Here is a 15,109-nt window from a genome sequence, read left to right on the forward strand (position 1 = left end):
GTGTATATATATATATATATATATATATTACACTACATAGCACCTGTGGTGAAGGGCTCTCTGTCCTCTTAGGACCAGTCTGGCCAAGAGTGGTCAGGCTCATTATTGGGTTGGCCTCAGCGTGATGAATGATCCAACTGTTGCAACCCTCAAAGTTGTAGAGAACTTTTTGATGTGGGTCAGTGGAGGGACCACCCACACTGATGAAATGAACAGAATCTTGAAGTGTGGGGAGGGAAATTTGGGGATTTTGTTCAGAGCTTGTATCATTTTTTTAAAGACTTCTTGATAGGGGGTGTTTCTTTTGAATGGGGGATTGAATTTTTAGAAATAGGCACTGAGAGGCAAGTGGGTGAATGAGATGGGGGACCAATACATGGGTGTTTATGCTTCTGTTTAGAAAATACCCTCCAAAACCAAGCCACAACTCTGAAGGAATGAGGCCAATTGTCTTGCTTGGCTTGTAACCCGACTCTGTCAATGGTTCCCAAACAGGAGCCTGGAAGAGCAGTAGTAATTTTCCAGCAAATGTCCAGATTCCCAAGGTGACTACATTGAAAAGCATGCCAATTCCCAGGGAAGCTGAGCCTTTTAGCTTTCTAAGTCTTGCCCTGGGGCTGAGCTGTCTGGATTGGTGACTGAGTGAATGGAAATTGACCTAGTCTACCATATGTGGTTGGGGCCAGATCATTCCGTGTTTCATAGCTCATCCAGCCATCCAACCTGGCCATCTTGCCATCAACTCTGCTGCCACACACATGTTGGCCACCCCTACTCCTTTCCACCTCTTGCTCAAGACACAGCCATCAATGGAATGTTACGACTTCTGGAAAACATACATCATCTGACTGTTCTATCCTTCCATTCATCACGCTTGTGACTCCCCAGACCAAAATATCCTTTCCTGACCACCATTCTTTGTTATTCATTGTCTCCCTCTTAAATGCAACCTTCTTGTGAAGTGGTATAAATTTCTTGGAAAGCAATTTGGAATTAATTATATGAAGAAAGGGCCTAAAATTTCCCTCTCTCTCGACCTAGAGATTCCATTGTTAGAAATAAATTCCAAGGGGATGGATGACCAAAAAACGGGGCAAGGTCCCAAATACACCAAAATCTTTATAGCAGCAGTTTTAGCAGTAACAAAGACCTGAAAACAGAGTAGATGTCCATCCCATCAGAAAATGGCTAAACCAACTGTGTTCATGGATGGGATGGAATGGAATATTACTGACATGTAAGAACTGATAAATAGGAAGAATTTAGAGTCTTAAGAAGACAAAATAAGCAGAACCTTGGAGAACAACATACACAATTACTAAAACAACATAATATAAAAGAACAACCACTAAGTAATTCATGACCAAGATTGACTCCAAAGAAGAAACGAGTAGTCTGTCTCATATCTATCCCTGACCTTCCAGTTCTTTGCAAATGTTGGGGACTCATGAATTTGAAATATTACATATCATGTCAGACTTTTTCAATGTGTTGGTTATTTTTGCTGAACCTTTAAACTTTTCTTTCTTTTTCTTCCTTCCTTCCTCCCTCCTCTTTTTCTTTCTTTCTCTTTCATTTACTCATTCTTTCTTTTTTTGTTCTCTCTTTCTTTCTCTCCTTCCTTCCCTCCTTTTCTTTCCTTCTTCCTTTGTTTTTTCTTCCTTCCTTCCTCCCTTTCTTTCTTCCTCCCTCCCTTTTCTTCCTTCCTTTCTCTTTCTTTCTTTCTTCCTTTCTTTTTCTTCATTCTTTCCTTCCTTCCTTCCTCCCTTTTCTTCCTTTACTCCTTCCTTCCTTTTTTCCTTCCTTCTCTTTCTTTCTTTCTTCCTTCCTTTCTTTCTCTTCCTTCCTTCCTTCCTTCCCTCCTTCCTTCCTTCCTTCCTAACAAAATGCTCTCTTTGAAAAATTCCTTGCTATAAAGGATGGCCCTTTGGATAGGGGAGGAAGGATATCCAGGGTAATGTAGAAGATATAAAAACAAAAGATACAAATTAAAATTTACTTTTAAAAAGAATGGAAGGATTTGAGGGAGTTGTATCATCAGAACTTAGCTTATTGCCCACCACATATGGGTAATAAAGTAGTAGGCACTTAATAAATGCTTTTTCTTTTAATAATTCATTTGTTCATTGGCTCATTCATTCAAATGCCCAAGTTCTGATATATTTGAATGGCCTGGAGGAAAAAGTGCTGACTTTGACATTTATAAGCATTTATTGAGCAACCACTGTATGCCAAGCCCTGTGCTAGGCACAGGGGATTTAAGACAAAAATGAAGCCAGCTCTGCTTTAGAAAATTTTGTATTCTAAATATAAAATGTGCCTGTGTAAATAAAAAACATAGACAGGAAGTACAAAGGAATCTTTTTGGAGGAAGGGTGAGGGAGCTTGTTAGCAATTGAGAGGATGGGGATGGTCCTTGAGCTAGAGATTCTAAGAGGTAGAGGCAGGAGGCACCTCCCCTGCTAAGGCATGGAGGTGGGAGATGGATTAGCAAGTAGGCTAGTTTGCCTGCAGGGAGAATAATGGGAAATAAACTTGGACAGAGAGACTGGAATGAGATCATTAAGGTCTTTAAATGCCAAGAGCTTTATTGCTGAAGTACCATCAGTAAGTAAATAAGAAGACAGGTAAGGAAGAGTTTCTTGTCACCTTCCCACCATCACTGTCTCCTGGCCTGTTTCATTGTCCTGCCTCCTCAGGATGGGTCTCTCCTGTTTTTCTGGGTAATGCCTTTTGTAGATGGCATTGCTGGCCTCAATGGGGAATTAGAGACTTGGAGCTCAGAGGCTGAAGCTGCAGAGGTCAGACTGCTTGGTCTCTGAGGTCCCTTCTGACCCCAGAGGCCATATGGTCCAAACCCTTCATTTTACAGATGGGGAAACTGATGAATGGGAGGTCAAATTGTCTTGTTGGTTATCTGTAGACTAGACTGCCTTCCATCATCCATTAGGTCAACCCATGACTTTGGGCCTGCATAGCCCCATGATCATTTAGGCATATATCATGAGCCACAAATAGTGAAACAAAACTGTACCCAGGATTAAAAAAATTTTTGAAGGGCCTAATTCCAGCAGCATTATGTGAGGTCAGTCTGGCCACTAGTTGGCTGGTTGTGTTCTCAGGGTGCATCTCCCTCCCTCCTGCAGAAAATCCTGGTTCTCAATGGATATACAACCATGGCTCTGTAACCATCCTTTGTGCCACCCAGCTCACTTGCTTCTCATGTTGACAAGAAACTAAACAGAGAGCTCTGAATGGATGATCCATTCCAATGGAAACTGAAATGGCTGCATTGATATTAGCAGAGGGGTGGTGGCTGTTGGTCAAAGCTGGGCATGGAGAAAGAAAGAAATGTATGAAGACAAGGATAGGAGGATGGGGCAACAGTGTCAGAGAAGGGAATGAAGACTGTGAGAGGTATTCCAGCCATGGGAAAGTGGAGTTGAGAATATCACAGTTTTAGAAAAGGGAAACAAAGCTATGGAGGAAGTGTGGTGCAGGGAGAAGCAAGCTGGATTGGAGATATGATGCATGCTACTTTTGTGACTTTGGGTCACTAAACTTCTCTGTGCCTCAGTTTCCTTATCTGTAAAATGAGGGGCAGTCTGGTGAAGCAGTGGATAAGACACCTGGCTTAGAGTCTGGAAGAACTGACTTCAAATCTAGCCTCAGACATTTACTACCTTTGTGACTCTGGGCAAGTCACTTAATCCTATTTGCCTCAGTTTACTCATATATCAAATGAGCTGGAGAAGGAAATGGCAAACTACTTCAGTATCTTTGCCAAGAAAACCCCAAATAGTGTCATGAAGAATCAGACACAAGTGAAAAAACTGAACAACATCAGTGCTGTATGTCTGCAACACTATCTATGGAATCAATGTCCCAGATCTGGAAAGCACCTAGGAGACCATACTTGGCTAAGAACAGCCACCACCACCACCACCATCCTCATCGCCAACATTGATATAGTGCTTACCATGTTCCAGGCACTGTCCTAAGCACTTTGCAATTATTATTTTATTTTGTCCTCCCAACAACTCTGGGAAATGTGCTATTGTTATCCCCCATTTTTCATATGAGGAAACTGAGGCAAACAGAAGTTAAGTAGCTTGTCTAGGGTTACACAGCTAGTAAGTGTCTGATGTCCAGATTTGAACTCAGATCTTCTTGACTTCCGACCCAATGCTCTAACCACTGCACCCCATCAAAAGTCTTATTTCATCTGACCCTCACAACATTTTATGACACAGATGACACATTTTGCAGAAGAGGAAAATGAGACTCGGAGAGTAGGAATAACTTCCTCTGGGTCACATAACTAGTAAGTGGCAGTCAAGGACCCAAGCCCATGCCTTCTGGCTATAATTCCAACATTCTTTCCATTTTTCCTTGAAAATGGAATTTGGGGCTAGAGTGGGTATACCACGAGTGGGATCCGTTATGGCAATTCTAAGGTCCTTCCACCAGAAATTTAGTAGGAGTGTGGGAAGGGAAAATAAATGAATAATTCAAGGTTTGCTTCAAAACTCAGCTCAAATCCTTCTTCAGGAAGGAAGGTTTGCCCTTGCTGCTAGAGCTCTCCCCTCTGACGTTATCCTCCATCTGCCTAGAGAGGGCAGATGATTTGCCCAAGGTCAGACACATAGTAAGCATCAGAGGTGGGGTTGAGCCCTAGTCCTGACTCCAGATCCAGGTCTCTTCTAAGGCACAGTACTTCCTCAATGGATGCTGTAGTCCTACTCTTTCTTCTTCTATCAGGTTGTGGTAGGTTGGAAATCTCTGTCACATTCTCAAAGTTCAAGAACAAATGACAATCAATCCATCAACACATGTCTATTTAGCCCCTACTATGTGCCAGGCTCTGCTCAAGGGGCTGGGATAGAAAATGATAGAATCACTAGAACAGCTCCCTTGGGTGGAAGTTTGGTAAAAAAAAAAAAATGAGGCTTCTTGTGAGTCTGATGATATAATCTATGTACAGTGTCCCTTTTTTTTTTATCACTATGGATAGTGAAGAGTTAACCTCTGTGAGATCCTTGGACAGAGATTCTGTGTAAATAATAGGTGTAATTGATTTGTGGGAAGTAGCGGTATCATTTACTCCTTGGAAATCTCCCAGGTGATGGTTTTCCCCATTTGAGTTCTTCTCACCTTACAACTTTGGTGCCGTTCCTCATGACCTGCATGTCCACCATACAGCCTCCAGTGACATAGGCAGCCAGGTTCAGCTCTGAGAATTCAGCCTAGAGAAGAAGGGAAAAACAAAACACATTTTCATTAAATAACAAGTAAAGAACACCCTTTGCTCACAGGTAGCAATAACACAAACCGCTCCCATTCTTTTACTCTTTCAGCTTTCCTCTCCCCCAATTTTGTGTGGTGTAAGATTTATGGTCCCAATTTTACAGATGGAGAAACTGAGGCACAGAGGGGTGAAATCACTTTTCCAAGATCATGCAAGTAGTGAGGAGTAGAGGTAGGCTTCTCACAACAACCCCTGAAGGGTGGCTTGTGCAGGTTTGTCTCCATTTTACTGACGAGGAAACTGATACACAGAGGCATACTTGTCCATGGTAAAACAGCTAGAAAACAGCAGAGATAGGATCAGTGTTTGTCTCCTGGCTCCAGGCCCAAGGCCCATATTAATGATCTGAACGGGGGCAGATCTAATTCATCCCCATGGATCCAGCTATCATCTCTACACAGATGATTCCCAAAGTTTCATAGCTAGCTCCCATCCCTCCCCTAACTCAAGTCCTATGAGATCAATTTTTCTTCTGGATTTCTTCAGCTGGGATCTCAGACTCAGCATGACCCAACAAAACTCAGTATCTTCCTTCTCTGAACTTCCCTATTTCTGTTGGGGATGTCCTTCAGTCACCTTGGCTTTCAACCTTGGTCATCCTTGGTTCTCCCTTTTTCTCCACCCAACAGATTCAGTCATTTGACAAGTCTAGTGACTTCCACTTCCACTTCTCTCCCATCTATCCCATCTCTTCCTTCACAATGATCACACTAGTTCAAATTTGCCCCATATTTTGCCTTGAATTTTGCAGTAACATCTTTCTACATTCAGATTCTCCTCTTATAGTCTTTGTAACTGCAACATTTACAATTCTTTTTTTTTCCTTTTTGGAGGAGTTAAGCAATTTGCCCAGGGTCATGTAGTAAGTGTCTGAGGCCAACTTTGAACTCAGGTCCTCCTGACTCCAGGGCTGATGCTCTATCCACTGCACCACCTAACTGCCTCAACACTTACATTTCTAAAGCACATGTCAGACCAGTTATTCTCCAGCTCACAAAGCTTCAGTGGCTCTCTGTTACTCTGGGGTAAAATACAAACTCTTCCAGTTGACATGTCAAACCCTTTTCGATCTCATTCCAACCTATCTTTCCAGGCTAATTGCATATTATTTCAAGAACATTCAAGAACGTATTATTTCAAGAACCTCCAGAACACTGACTTTTGGTTCTCCATCCATAATGCTAACAGTCTACATTCTATCTCCATGCTTTGCACATTACTCATATCTCATGTCTGAAATGTTCTTCCTCACCTTCACCACTTGATGTCCAGAGCTTAACACAGTGCCTGGCCCATGGGAGGCACCAAATACAAATGGTCTTTGTCTTGCTTTTCAAGGCTTGTCTTCAGTGCCACCTTCTCCATGAAGTCATTCCTGATTTGGTCAATTACTGCCCTGTTCCCATCTCCATCATTCACCTACAAGTTGTATCCCATCCGTAGTGGAATATAAATGTGTGGATAGCAGACTATCTTGATTTTGTATTTCTATCTATCTTTAACACTTTGCACATAATTAATAAATCCTTGCTAAGCCATACTAGAAACATTCCAAAATTTCTGGTTGCATCCTCAATAAAATTCAATGGGGGAACTATAGTGAGAGGTGGTATGGTGTAGTGGATAGAGAGCTGCCTTGAGAATTGGAAAGACTTGGGTCTTTCTATAGGTCCTTTCCCTACCACGTATTGGCTGTGAGTCCCTGGGCAGGTCACTTAACATCTCGGTGTCTTTGGTAGTGGTCTAAGACTATATAAGTGGTGAATTTACCAGTTATCGATGGTAGTAATCCCATAAGCATCTCAAAGTCAACATGACCAAGAAGAATTCATTATCTTTTCCCCTACAACTATTTTTTCCTCCTAACTTCTCTATTGTTTCTACTATTCCATACCAGGAAATTACAGGTTTGAATAATGAATAATAATAGTAAGATCAGTGATGATGACAATGACATAATGATAATAATACATAGTAAGAGACTTAGAAACTAAAGAAGGGAAAACCATGCATACACTGCAGGGATAGTATAATAACAGTGTGATACAAGTCTTCCCCCAAAATGTTGAAGTGCTGGATCGAAGGGGAAAGACACTGCCTTCTCCCTGGATAGTGCTACACAAAACCTAAAGTCCTTCTAACTCCTCTTCTAATTAACAGCCTCATTTTACTGCAGGAAGGTGAGAATAAAGGACTTTCTTTAATGAGTACAGAGAGTAAGAAAGGAATATTTAATAAATCCACTCCTGGAAAAACCCCATCATGCTGAAAATCCTTCATTAACTTGATCACTGAGTAGGCTTAGAGAGGAAAAAATGAACACTTATGGGTTACCTGGAAACAACATTCTTCTTGCAGAAAAATGTGAAGAGGAAATCTGCAAAATGTACGGTTGGGCCCCAGTGAAGTGTGGGCAGAGGGCTGTGTGACTCATGAGCCTGGGAGACTGGTTTCCCAAATACCTCAATGTCATAGTTCCCTAGAGATGGGCTATTGGTCTTGTCAAAATTCAGTGAAAGAAAAAAGACACCTGGTGTAGGGATGAGAAAATGATGTTAAGGAAGGAGAAGCCCATCCTTAGGTTCTGCTCATATCTGGGCATCTGACCCTAATTGATTAAGTCATAGGATTTGACCTGAGAGGTCCTCTGGCCCAATCTTGTCATTTTACACATGAAGAAACCGAGGCTTTTCATAGTCCCCATGGCTACTCCCCTCTCTACTCCCTTCCTACTGAGATCACCTCCCATTTACCCTGCATACATCTTTTATGGACAGAATAGTTTGCGTTTGTCCTCCTCTTTAGATTGTGAGCTTAGATCGCTAGGGAGGGACTGTTTTTGTCTTTTTTTTTGTATCCCCAGCACTTAGCAGAATGCCTTGCATAAAACATGTACTTTTTTGGGGCGGGGGTTAAGCAATTGGGGTTAAGTGACTTGCCCAAGGTCACACAGCTAGTAAATGTCAAATGTCTGAGGCGGGATTTGAGCTCAGGCCCTCCTGAATTCAGGGCCAGTGCTCTATTCACTGCACCAGCTAGCTGCCCCACAAAACATACACTTTTGACTGATTTACCTAGGTTCTCAATCCCAGTAAGTGTAAGAGTCTGGATTTGAATCCCTTTTCCTAAACAACTGTGAGAGGTAGTTGGGGCAAGGATGGTTGTCCCCATATTACACATGAGCACACCAGTGGTCAAAAGGGGGAAGTATCCTGCCCCATGTCCCAAAGTGAATCAAAGTTGGTAGTCAAGATTCAAATCCAGGGCTTCCAATTGCCTTTCCTAACCATGCTGTTCTCATCTTCTCACTGATGGGGAAAGGAAGCGTCTCAGTTCAAGGAATGGAAGACTGCTGGTCAGGTAATTGGGGAAGTTCTAAGACTCACCCAAAGTTGTGCAGCTAGGGAATGTCTAAATTAGGCTTCAGATACAGGATTTATGTCTCCAAGGCATCAGGTCCAGTGTTATTCTTCCCTTAGGGACTATCGTAACCCAGGAAAAGAAAGGTGATGAAACTCATCTGAAAAGAAGAAATTGCTCCCAACCATGTCCCTTTTCTGAGCCAGGTACCTTGGGGAGAACATTGCTATCCCTGGCCTCCAGGAGGAGAAAGGAGGCTCATTTTGTGCTTTTACTAAATGAATGGAGCAAAAGCCATTGGGGATTTGCCAGGAGAAATTAGCTATGACCTGCTGTAGAACTCATAAGGCCAGTTCCAAGGAAAACACATTGACTCTGTGTGCAGAGAGAAGGCTGAGGGCTTTCTTTTTTCCCCCTTAAAAAGTACATTATTTGCAACAATCCTCAGCCCATGAGGCCCCAAAAGATTGAAAGCAGATGGTGGTGGAAGCCATTCAGTAGCTCAGAAAATGACAACCTGGAAATCGGTAGGGCATTTCAATTCCTTGCCCAGTTAGTTGCCTTAATGAAGCATCCACACAGCTCTTCCTCTTCAACTGGTACCCTGTGCTCCCCTATGACCTTCCCCAGCATGCTAAAGATGGATTTGTCCTAAGTCACGTACCTCTGATTGAAAAAAGAAGTGTCTCATTTCTAGGCTGATGAGGCACCAGGGTTCTCTTTGGTTAGCCCTTTGACCAAGAGAGACAGAATTAGGATGAGAAATGGAATTAGGGTTACAGTTGGGGTCAGAGAAATGGAATTTGGGTTAGACACAAGTCATTTGGGCCTTGAGTTGGGGATGAGGTCCCGTGACCAACTGTCTGGGTTTAGCTACTGCCCAAGTGCTCTGGGGCTCAGAAATAGAAGGGATTCCAAATTGAATTCAATTTAATAAATATTTGTTAGGCACCAACCATACACAGAGTGCTGTGCTACCTGCTGAGGGAGATACAATGCAGAAAGAAGATGAGAAAGCTTCTGCTTTGGAGGAGGGGGCAGCTAGGTGGATAAAGCACCGGCCCTGGATTCAGGAGGACCTGAGTTCAAATCCAGCCTCAGATGCTTGACACTTACTAACTGTGTGACCCTGGGCAAGTCACTTAACCCTCACTGCCCTGCCTATATATATATATATATATATATATATACACACACACACACACACACACTTATAAATTAATGGTTATTTCACAGAATTGATTGGAGGATCAAAGAAACAGAACCAGATCAGGAAGTAACTAGAGAGATCCTCCAGTCCCACCCACTCATTTTATAGCAGTTAGGCACTGCAGTGGACCTTGAAGGAAGACTATAAGCCTCAGGTGATTCATCTGTAAAATGGGTGTAATAACAGCACCAGCCTCCCAGGACTGTGAGAATAAAAGTAACTCATTGATTATAGATCAATTAACCAATCAACAGATCAATATTGTAAAGCATTTTGCAAACCTCAACATGATATATGTGTGTGTGTATATGTGTATACATACACAGAAATATAGAATTATATTTCAAAATACCACACCATCCCTTCTAAATATGTATATGCATGGATAGTCATATATGTATGTGTGCACATATTTCTATAGAAACACACATATAGTTCTATAGAAACACATATTTCTTTATAAATATATACATATAGTTCTATAGAAACACATATTTCTTTATAAATATATACATATAGTTCTATAGAAATAGATATATTTCTATAGAACACACATATTTCCATAGAAATATACATACAGGGGGCAGCTAGGTGGTGCAGTGGATGAAGCACTGGCCCTGGATTCAGGAAGACCCAAGTTCAAATTCAGCCTCAGACACTTGACACTTACTAGCTGTGTGACCCTGGGCAAGTGACTTAATCCTCATTCCAGAAAGAAAGAAAGAAAGAAAGAAAGAAAGAAAGAAAGAAAGAAAGAAAGAAAGAAAGAAAGAAAGAAAGAAAGAAAGAAAGAAAGAAAGAAAGAAAGAAAGAAAGAAAGAAAGAAAGAAAGAAAGAAAGAAAGGAAGGAAGGAAGGAAGGAAGGAAGGAAGGAAGGAAGGAAGGAAGGAAGGAAGGAAGGAAGGAAGGAAGGGAGGGAGGGAGGGAGAGAAATATGTATACATACACATTTGTGTACATGAAGCTATTTACAGATGGGGAAAATGAGCGTGAGAGAGGTTAAGTGTTTAGCCCATGGTCACAGAGCTAGTAAGTATGAAAGGAAGGATTTGAACTTAGTTCTTCTTCATTCCAAGTCCAGAACTTGACCTGCCCCACCACTCTGACTCTGTGTGAATCATCCTTGGTCCATTCCCTGTATTCCCCTCTTTTGTCCCAGGGTTCCACAGTGCCCCATTATCCTCAAATTGTGAGGCAAATGTTTCCCAAACTACAGATTCCTACCTAAATCAGAACTAGTTTTCATTTGATCGTATTCTTTCAACTGTCTCATTCTCCAGTGACACAGGCTAAAGCTAAGACAGGAAAGGCCAGAGAAGACCAGCAGTACAGCTGGGAGCTGAATGGGGGACCCCAATGGGAAGTTGGGGAATTCCAACTATTTTTAGGCAATGCATTCCCCTGTCATCTGGTATCAAGACATAGAACCTAATGACATTCCCTCTAGCCCACCCTCTTCCTGGTAGCACAATGGTCCTCTGCATTTTGAGGCTGTATTTTCTGTTTAGCTAGATCAATGATGTTCCTGTTTCATTCCCCGGGTCTAGTATTTCCAATGTCAACAGTTTGTAGTTATGGATTATTTCCGATCTTCAAGGCAAATGGGAAACACCCCATAAATGTAGAATCATACTCCTGACATAGTGTCCCCAGCTGTCTTTCAGGGCTGGAAGTTCAATAAATAACCAGTCCCCAGACGCTGAGTGTGAGTAGTGCAAACAGGATACAAGGAAGGAAAGGATTAGCGTGTCAATGACAGTATGGAAAAAGAGAACCTTTGGCATTGGCTGCGTGTCAGGATCCAATTTTGCTCTAGTTGGCCTTGGATATTTGAGGACTTTGTGGGACAAGAATCCCCAGGTGAAGAATCTCACACATCCTGGTATTTTATGAGTGTTTGTAGAATCGGTGACCTCTCTGGCTGGGAAAAATCTTTGGAGTTCATTGGCTTGGGTGAGATCGCTAGAATTGCTACTAGCTTGGGTAGGTCTGAGTCACTGCTTTGTTCTCTTCCACTCTGGAATCTTTGCATTCTAAGGAAGATTCTGAGAATCTCATTTCAAGGGTGATCTTGACAAACTGTGGCATGTCCAGAAGATGGTGGTCAGACTGGTACAGTGGGCTGGGAACCACAACTGTCATATGAGGAAAGGGTTAAGAATCCTGGGGGCAGGGGCAGCTAGGTGGCACAGTGGATAGAACACTGTCCCTGGAGTCAGGAGTACCTGAGTTCAAATCTGGCCTCAGACACTTAACACTTACTAGCTTTGTGGCCCTGGGCAAGTCACTTAACCCCAATTGCCTCACACACACACAAAAAGAATCCTGGGGGCAGCTAGGTGGCACAGTGGATAAAGCACCAGCCCTGGATTCAGGCAGAACTGAGTTCAAATGTGACCTCAGACACTTGACACTTACTAGCTGTGTGACCCTGGACAAGTCACTTAACCCTCATTGCCCCGCCAAAAAAGAAAAAAGTATAGCTGCTTACAACCTGGCCTATGCCTGACATATGATCTTGAACCCCAAGGTCTCCCTGCTGTGGAACTGTCTTGATGTCTGTTATATTAACCCTGGTCTACCAACACTACCTTTCTTGTGAATTTATCCTATTTGACTTTGTAATATCTTTATTTTTGTGTGGGTCCTATCTCTCCTACTAGATTGCAAACTCTTTGAGGGGAAAGGTTTAATTTGGGAATCTTCCCCAGAAGGATGCACATAGTGGGTACTTAATACTTGTTGAATTCATAGCACCTTGGCTCTTCCTTATCCACACAGTTTGTCTTGCTGAATGACTATATGTATTTGGGAAATGGGGAGGAAGGAAAGACACAAGGCTAGCCACCCACTGATCGACAAGCATTTATTAAGCACCTACTATATGCCCTGTTCTAGGCGAGATACAAAGACAAAAATGAATCAGTCTCTGCCCTCAAGAAACTTACATTTGGGTGGGGGGGGCGCAATACCTGCATGTATACAGAAATGAGATTGGAATGTTGCCTAGTGCTTGAAGCCAGCGCTGAGTGCCTTGGGGATCTTATGGAAACATCACTGTACCTGTGCAGCATCGCTCATTTGGAGCAACTGGAGCCGGGCGGCCCTTTGGAGGTACGGTCTGAGGGTGGCGAGGGCCAGCTCCTGCTCTTAGAAGCCCCTTTGTGCCCCAGACTATGTTTAGTCTCCTTTTAGGAGCTTTGTTTATGTGCCTTTTTAGCATCCTGCCCCACTCCCACATCTTCTCTCACTCCCTCAGCTCGGTGCTTCCTGTCCCCTGTTTAGACAAGAGTTAACCAATAACAACATGTTGGCTTTGAGAAGCAGCGAAGAGACTTCGACCAGCCAGAATATAAACTGGGGGCTGATGCTCTGTCTTTTCAGGGAGGCAGGATGGGGACACGGCTGGTGATTTTTTCCTCCTGTCTATACAGCTTTTGGCTCGCCATCTGAAAAATACAATGGTCCTTCAATTTGGGCCAAATTCTTCAAGGATATTAAGTTCCTTGTGGTTTCTCATTAGACCTTCTTCCTCCCCAAGTCTTTGACAGCTGACCCTAGAAATACAAATTTAGAGCTGGAAGGGACCCCAGAGACCACTGAGTCCCACCCCCTCATTTTACAGATGAAGATACTGAGAGACAGTTCATTCTATGACGTACTTGCACTTGTATGAGACACATAATGAGCGAAGTTTGCATGGCTGGCGGTGGGGAGGAGGGGAGGCAAGAAAAGGCAAGCAAAGTATTCCTTAAAAGAGGGGACGAAAAGAACAGTAAAAACCTGATCCTATCCAACAGGTCCATGTCTTTCGAGGATGGATGGTTGGCCAGCAGGGGAAGGGACAACAGTGGTCCTCAGACTGCTCCTGTTTCCTCTGGCTCAGTGGTTTTGATAGACAGCCCAAGGAAATCAATGGTCTGCCTGTCTCCTCTTGCCTAGGAAATTTATAATTAGTCTGGACAGTGTAGCCATCCTAAGTTGGAGGAGGGTGGGGAGGTCACGTGGGCGAGTTCCATTTTCAACATGCCGAGAACCTGACCCATTGGTGCGCGCGTGTGCGCGCACACACACACACACACACACACACACACACACACACACAGGGGACTTCAGCAATTATAGCTGAAGGGAAGGGGGCCCTAAGCCCAGAGCTAGCAGGGTGTGGAAAAACTCAGGGAACCTACAGGGTCTTAGATAATGTGTGTGAAAATGCTGAAGAAAGCCTAATGCCTTTGTAAAGGGGAAGTATTAATATTACTTTTAATGAGACTAGGAGAGATCATGAAGCAAGTTAGGTCTGATTTTCTTCCCCATATTGCACCCCTACCCCACCATATTCCATGCCTAGATCAACTTACCACCAAGTTATAGAAACATGGAATTTCTGAGTTGAAAGGCACATTAGAAGAAATTCTCCTTATCCCATCCCTCCATAATATAGTGGCAAGGACTTCCTGCTCACCCATGGCATTGAGCATAAGTGCTGAGTCTGAGACTGGGTCTCAAAGTCTAAAAATAGCATGGTTTAGTGGCTAGAGCAGTAACCTTAGAGACAGGTTATGTCTGGGTTCAAATGCCACCTTGGACAGTGAATAGCTGTATAATCCTTGGTAAGTCATTTCATCAGATGGTCAGTCAATCAGTCCACAAACATTTATTAAGTGCTTACTATGTGCTAGGTTCTGTGTTGAGTTTTAGTGCTAAGAAAATAGAGAAAGAAGGAAAGAAGGAAGGAAATGAGGGAAGGAGGAAGAAAGGAAGGAAAGAAAAGAGGGAAGGAAAGGAGGGAGGGAGGGAGGAAAGAAGGAGGGAAGGAAGGAAAAAGATAGAAAAAAGAGAGAGAGAAAGAAAGAAAAAACAGTCTCTGGAGCTGATGTTGCAATGGGGGAGACAATATGCCAATAACTATGTAATAAAAAATACATACAGTGAAAATAGAAGGAAATCTAGGTCAAAGTCCATGATTCTATGATGGGGAGCCCACCGCCTTCCAAGGTCATCAAATCCACTTTGGGACAACTCCCAAGTATTAAGAAGTTGTTGTTCCTCTTAATATCTCAGGGGTGGTCGTGTAGAATGAGCTCTGTCTCTGGAGTTAGAAGAATTGCTGTGTAATCTTGGCAAATCTCTTTCCCTCTCTGGTCTCCTGTTTACTCATTAATAAAAGGAAGGGGTTGGTCTAGGAGATTCCTCCCAGCTCTAGATCTAGATTCATATGACCCCATGAC

At 42.9% G+C, this 15,109-nt stretch overlaps 1 protein-coding gene across 6 annotated transcripts in view; it reads right to left on the reverse strand.

Annotated features, from left to right (window-relative positions):
- Positions 1-15,109, reverse strand: part of SYN3 (synapsin III) — a 477,977-nt gene that overhangs the window by 353,123 nt on the left and 109,745 nt on the right. For 5 of the 6 annotated variants that reach the window (XM_043965053.1, XM_043965054.1, XM_043965055.1 and 2 more), the window contains one exon: positions 5,155-5,246. In XM_043965053.1, coding sequence (XP_043820988.1) covers positions 5,155-5,246 — 92 coding nt within the window. Of the gene's footprint in view, positions 1-5,154; positions 5,247-9,332; positions 9,396-15,109 lie in introns of those variants that run through there. The other variant, XM_043965057.1, reaches the window with a different exon arrangement.

This window comes from Dromiciops gliroides, chromosome 5 (assembly GCF_019393635.1).
Source record: "Dromiciops gliroides isolate mDroGli1 chromosome 5, mDroGli1.pri, whole genome shotgun sequence".
In the NCBI taxonomy this organism is placed as follows: Eukaryota; Metazoa; Chordata; class Mammalia; order Microbiotheria; family Microbiotheriidae; genus Dromiciops; species Dromiciops gliroides.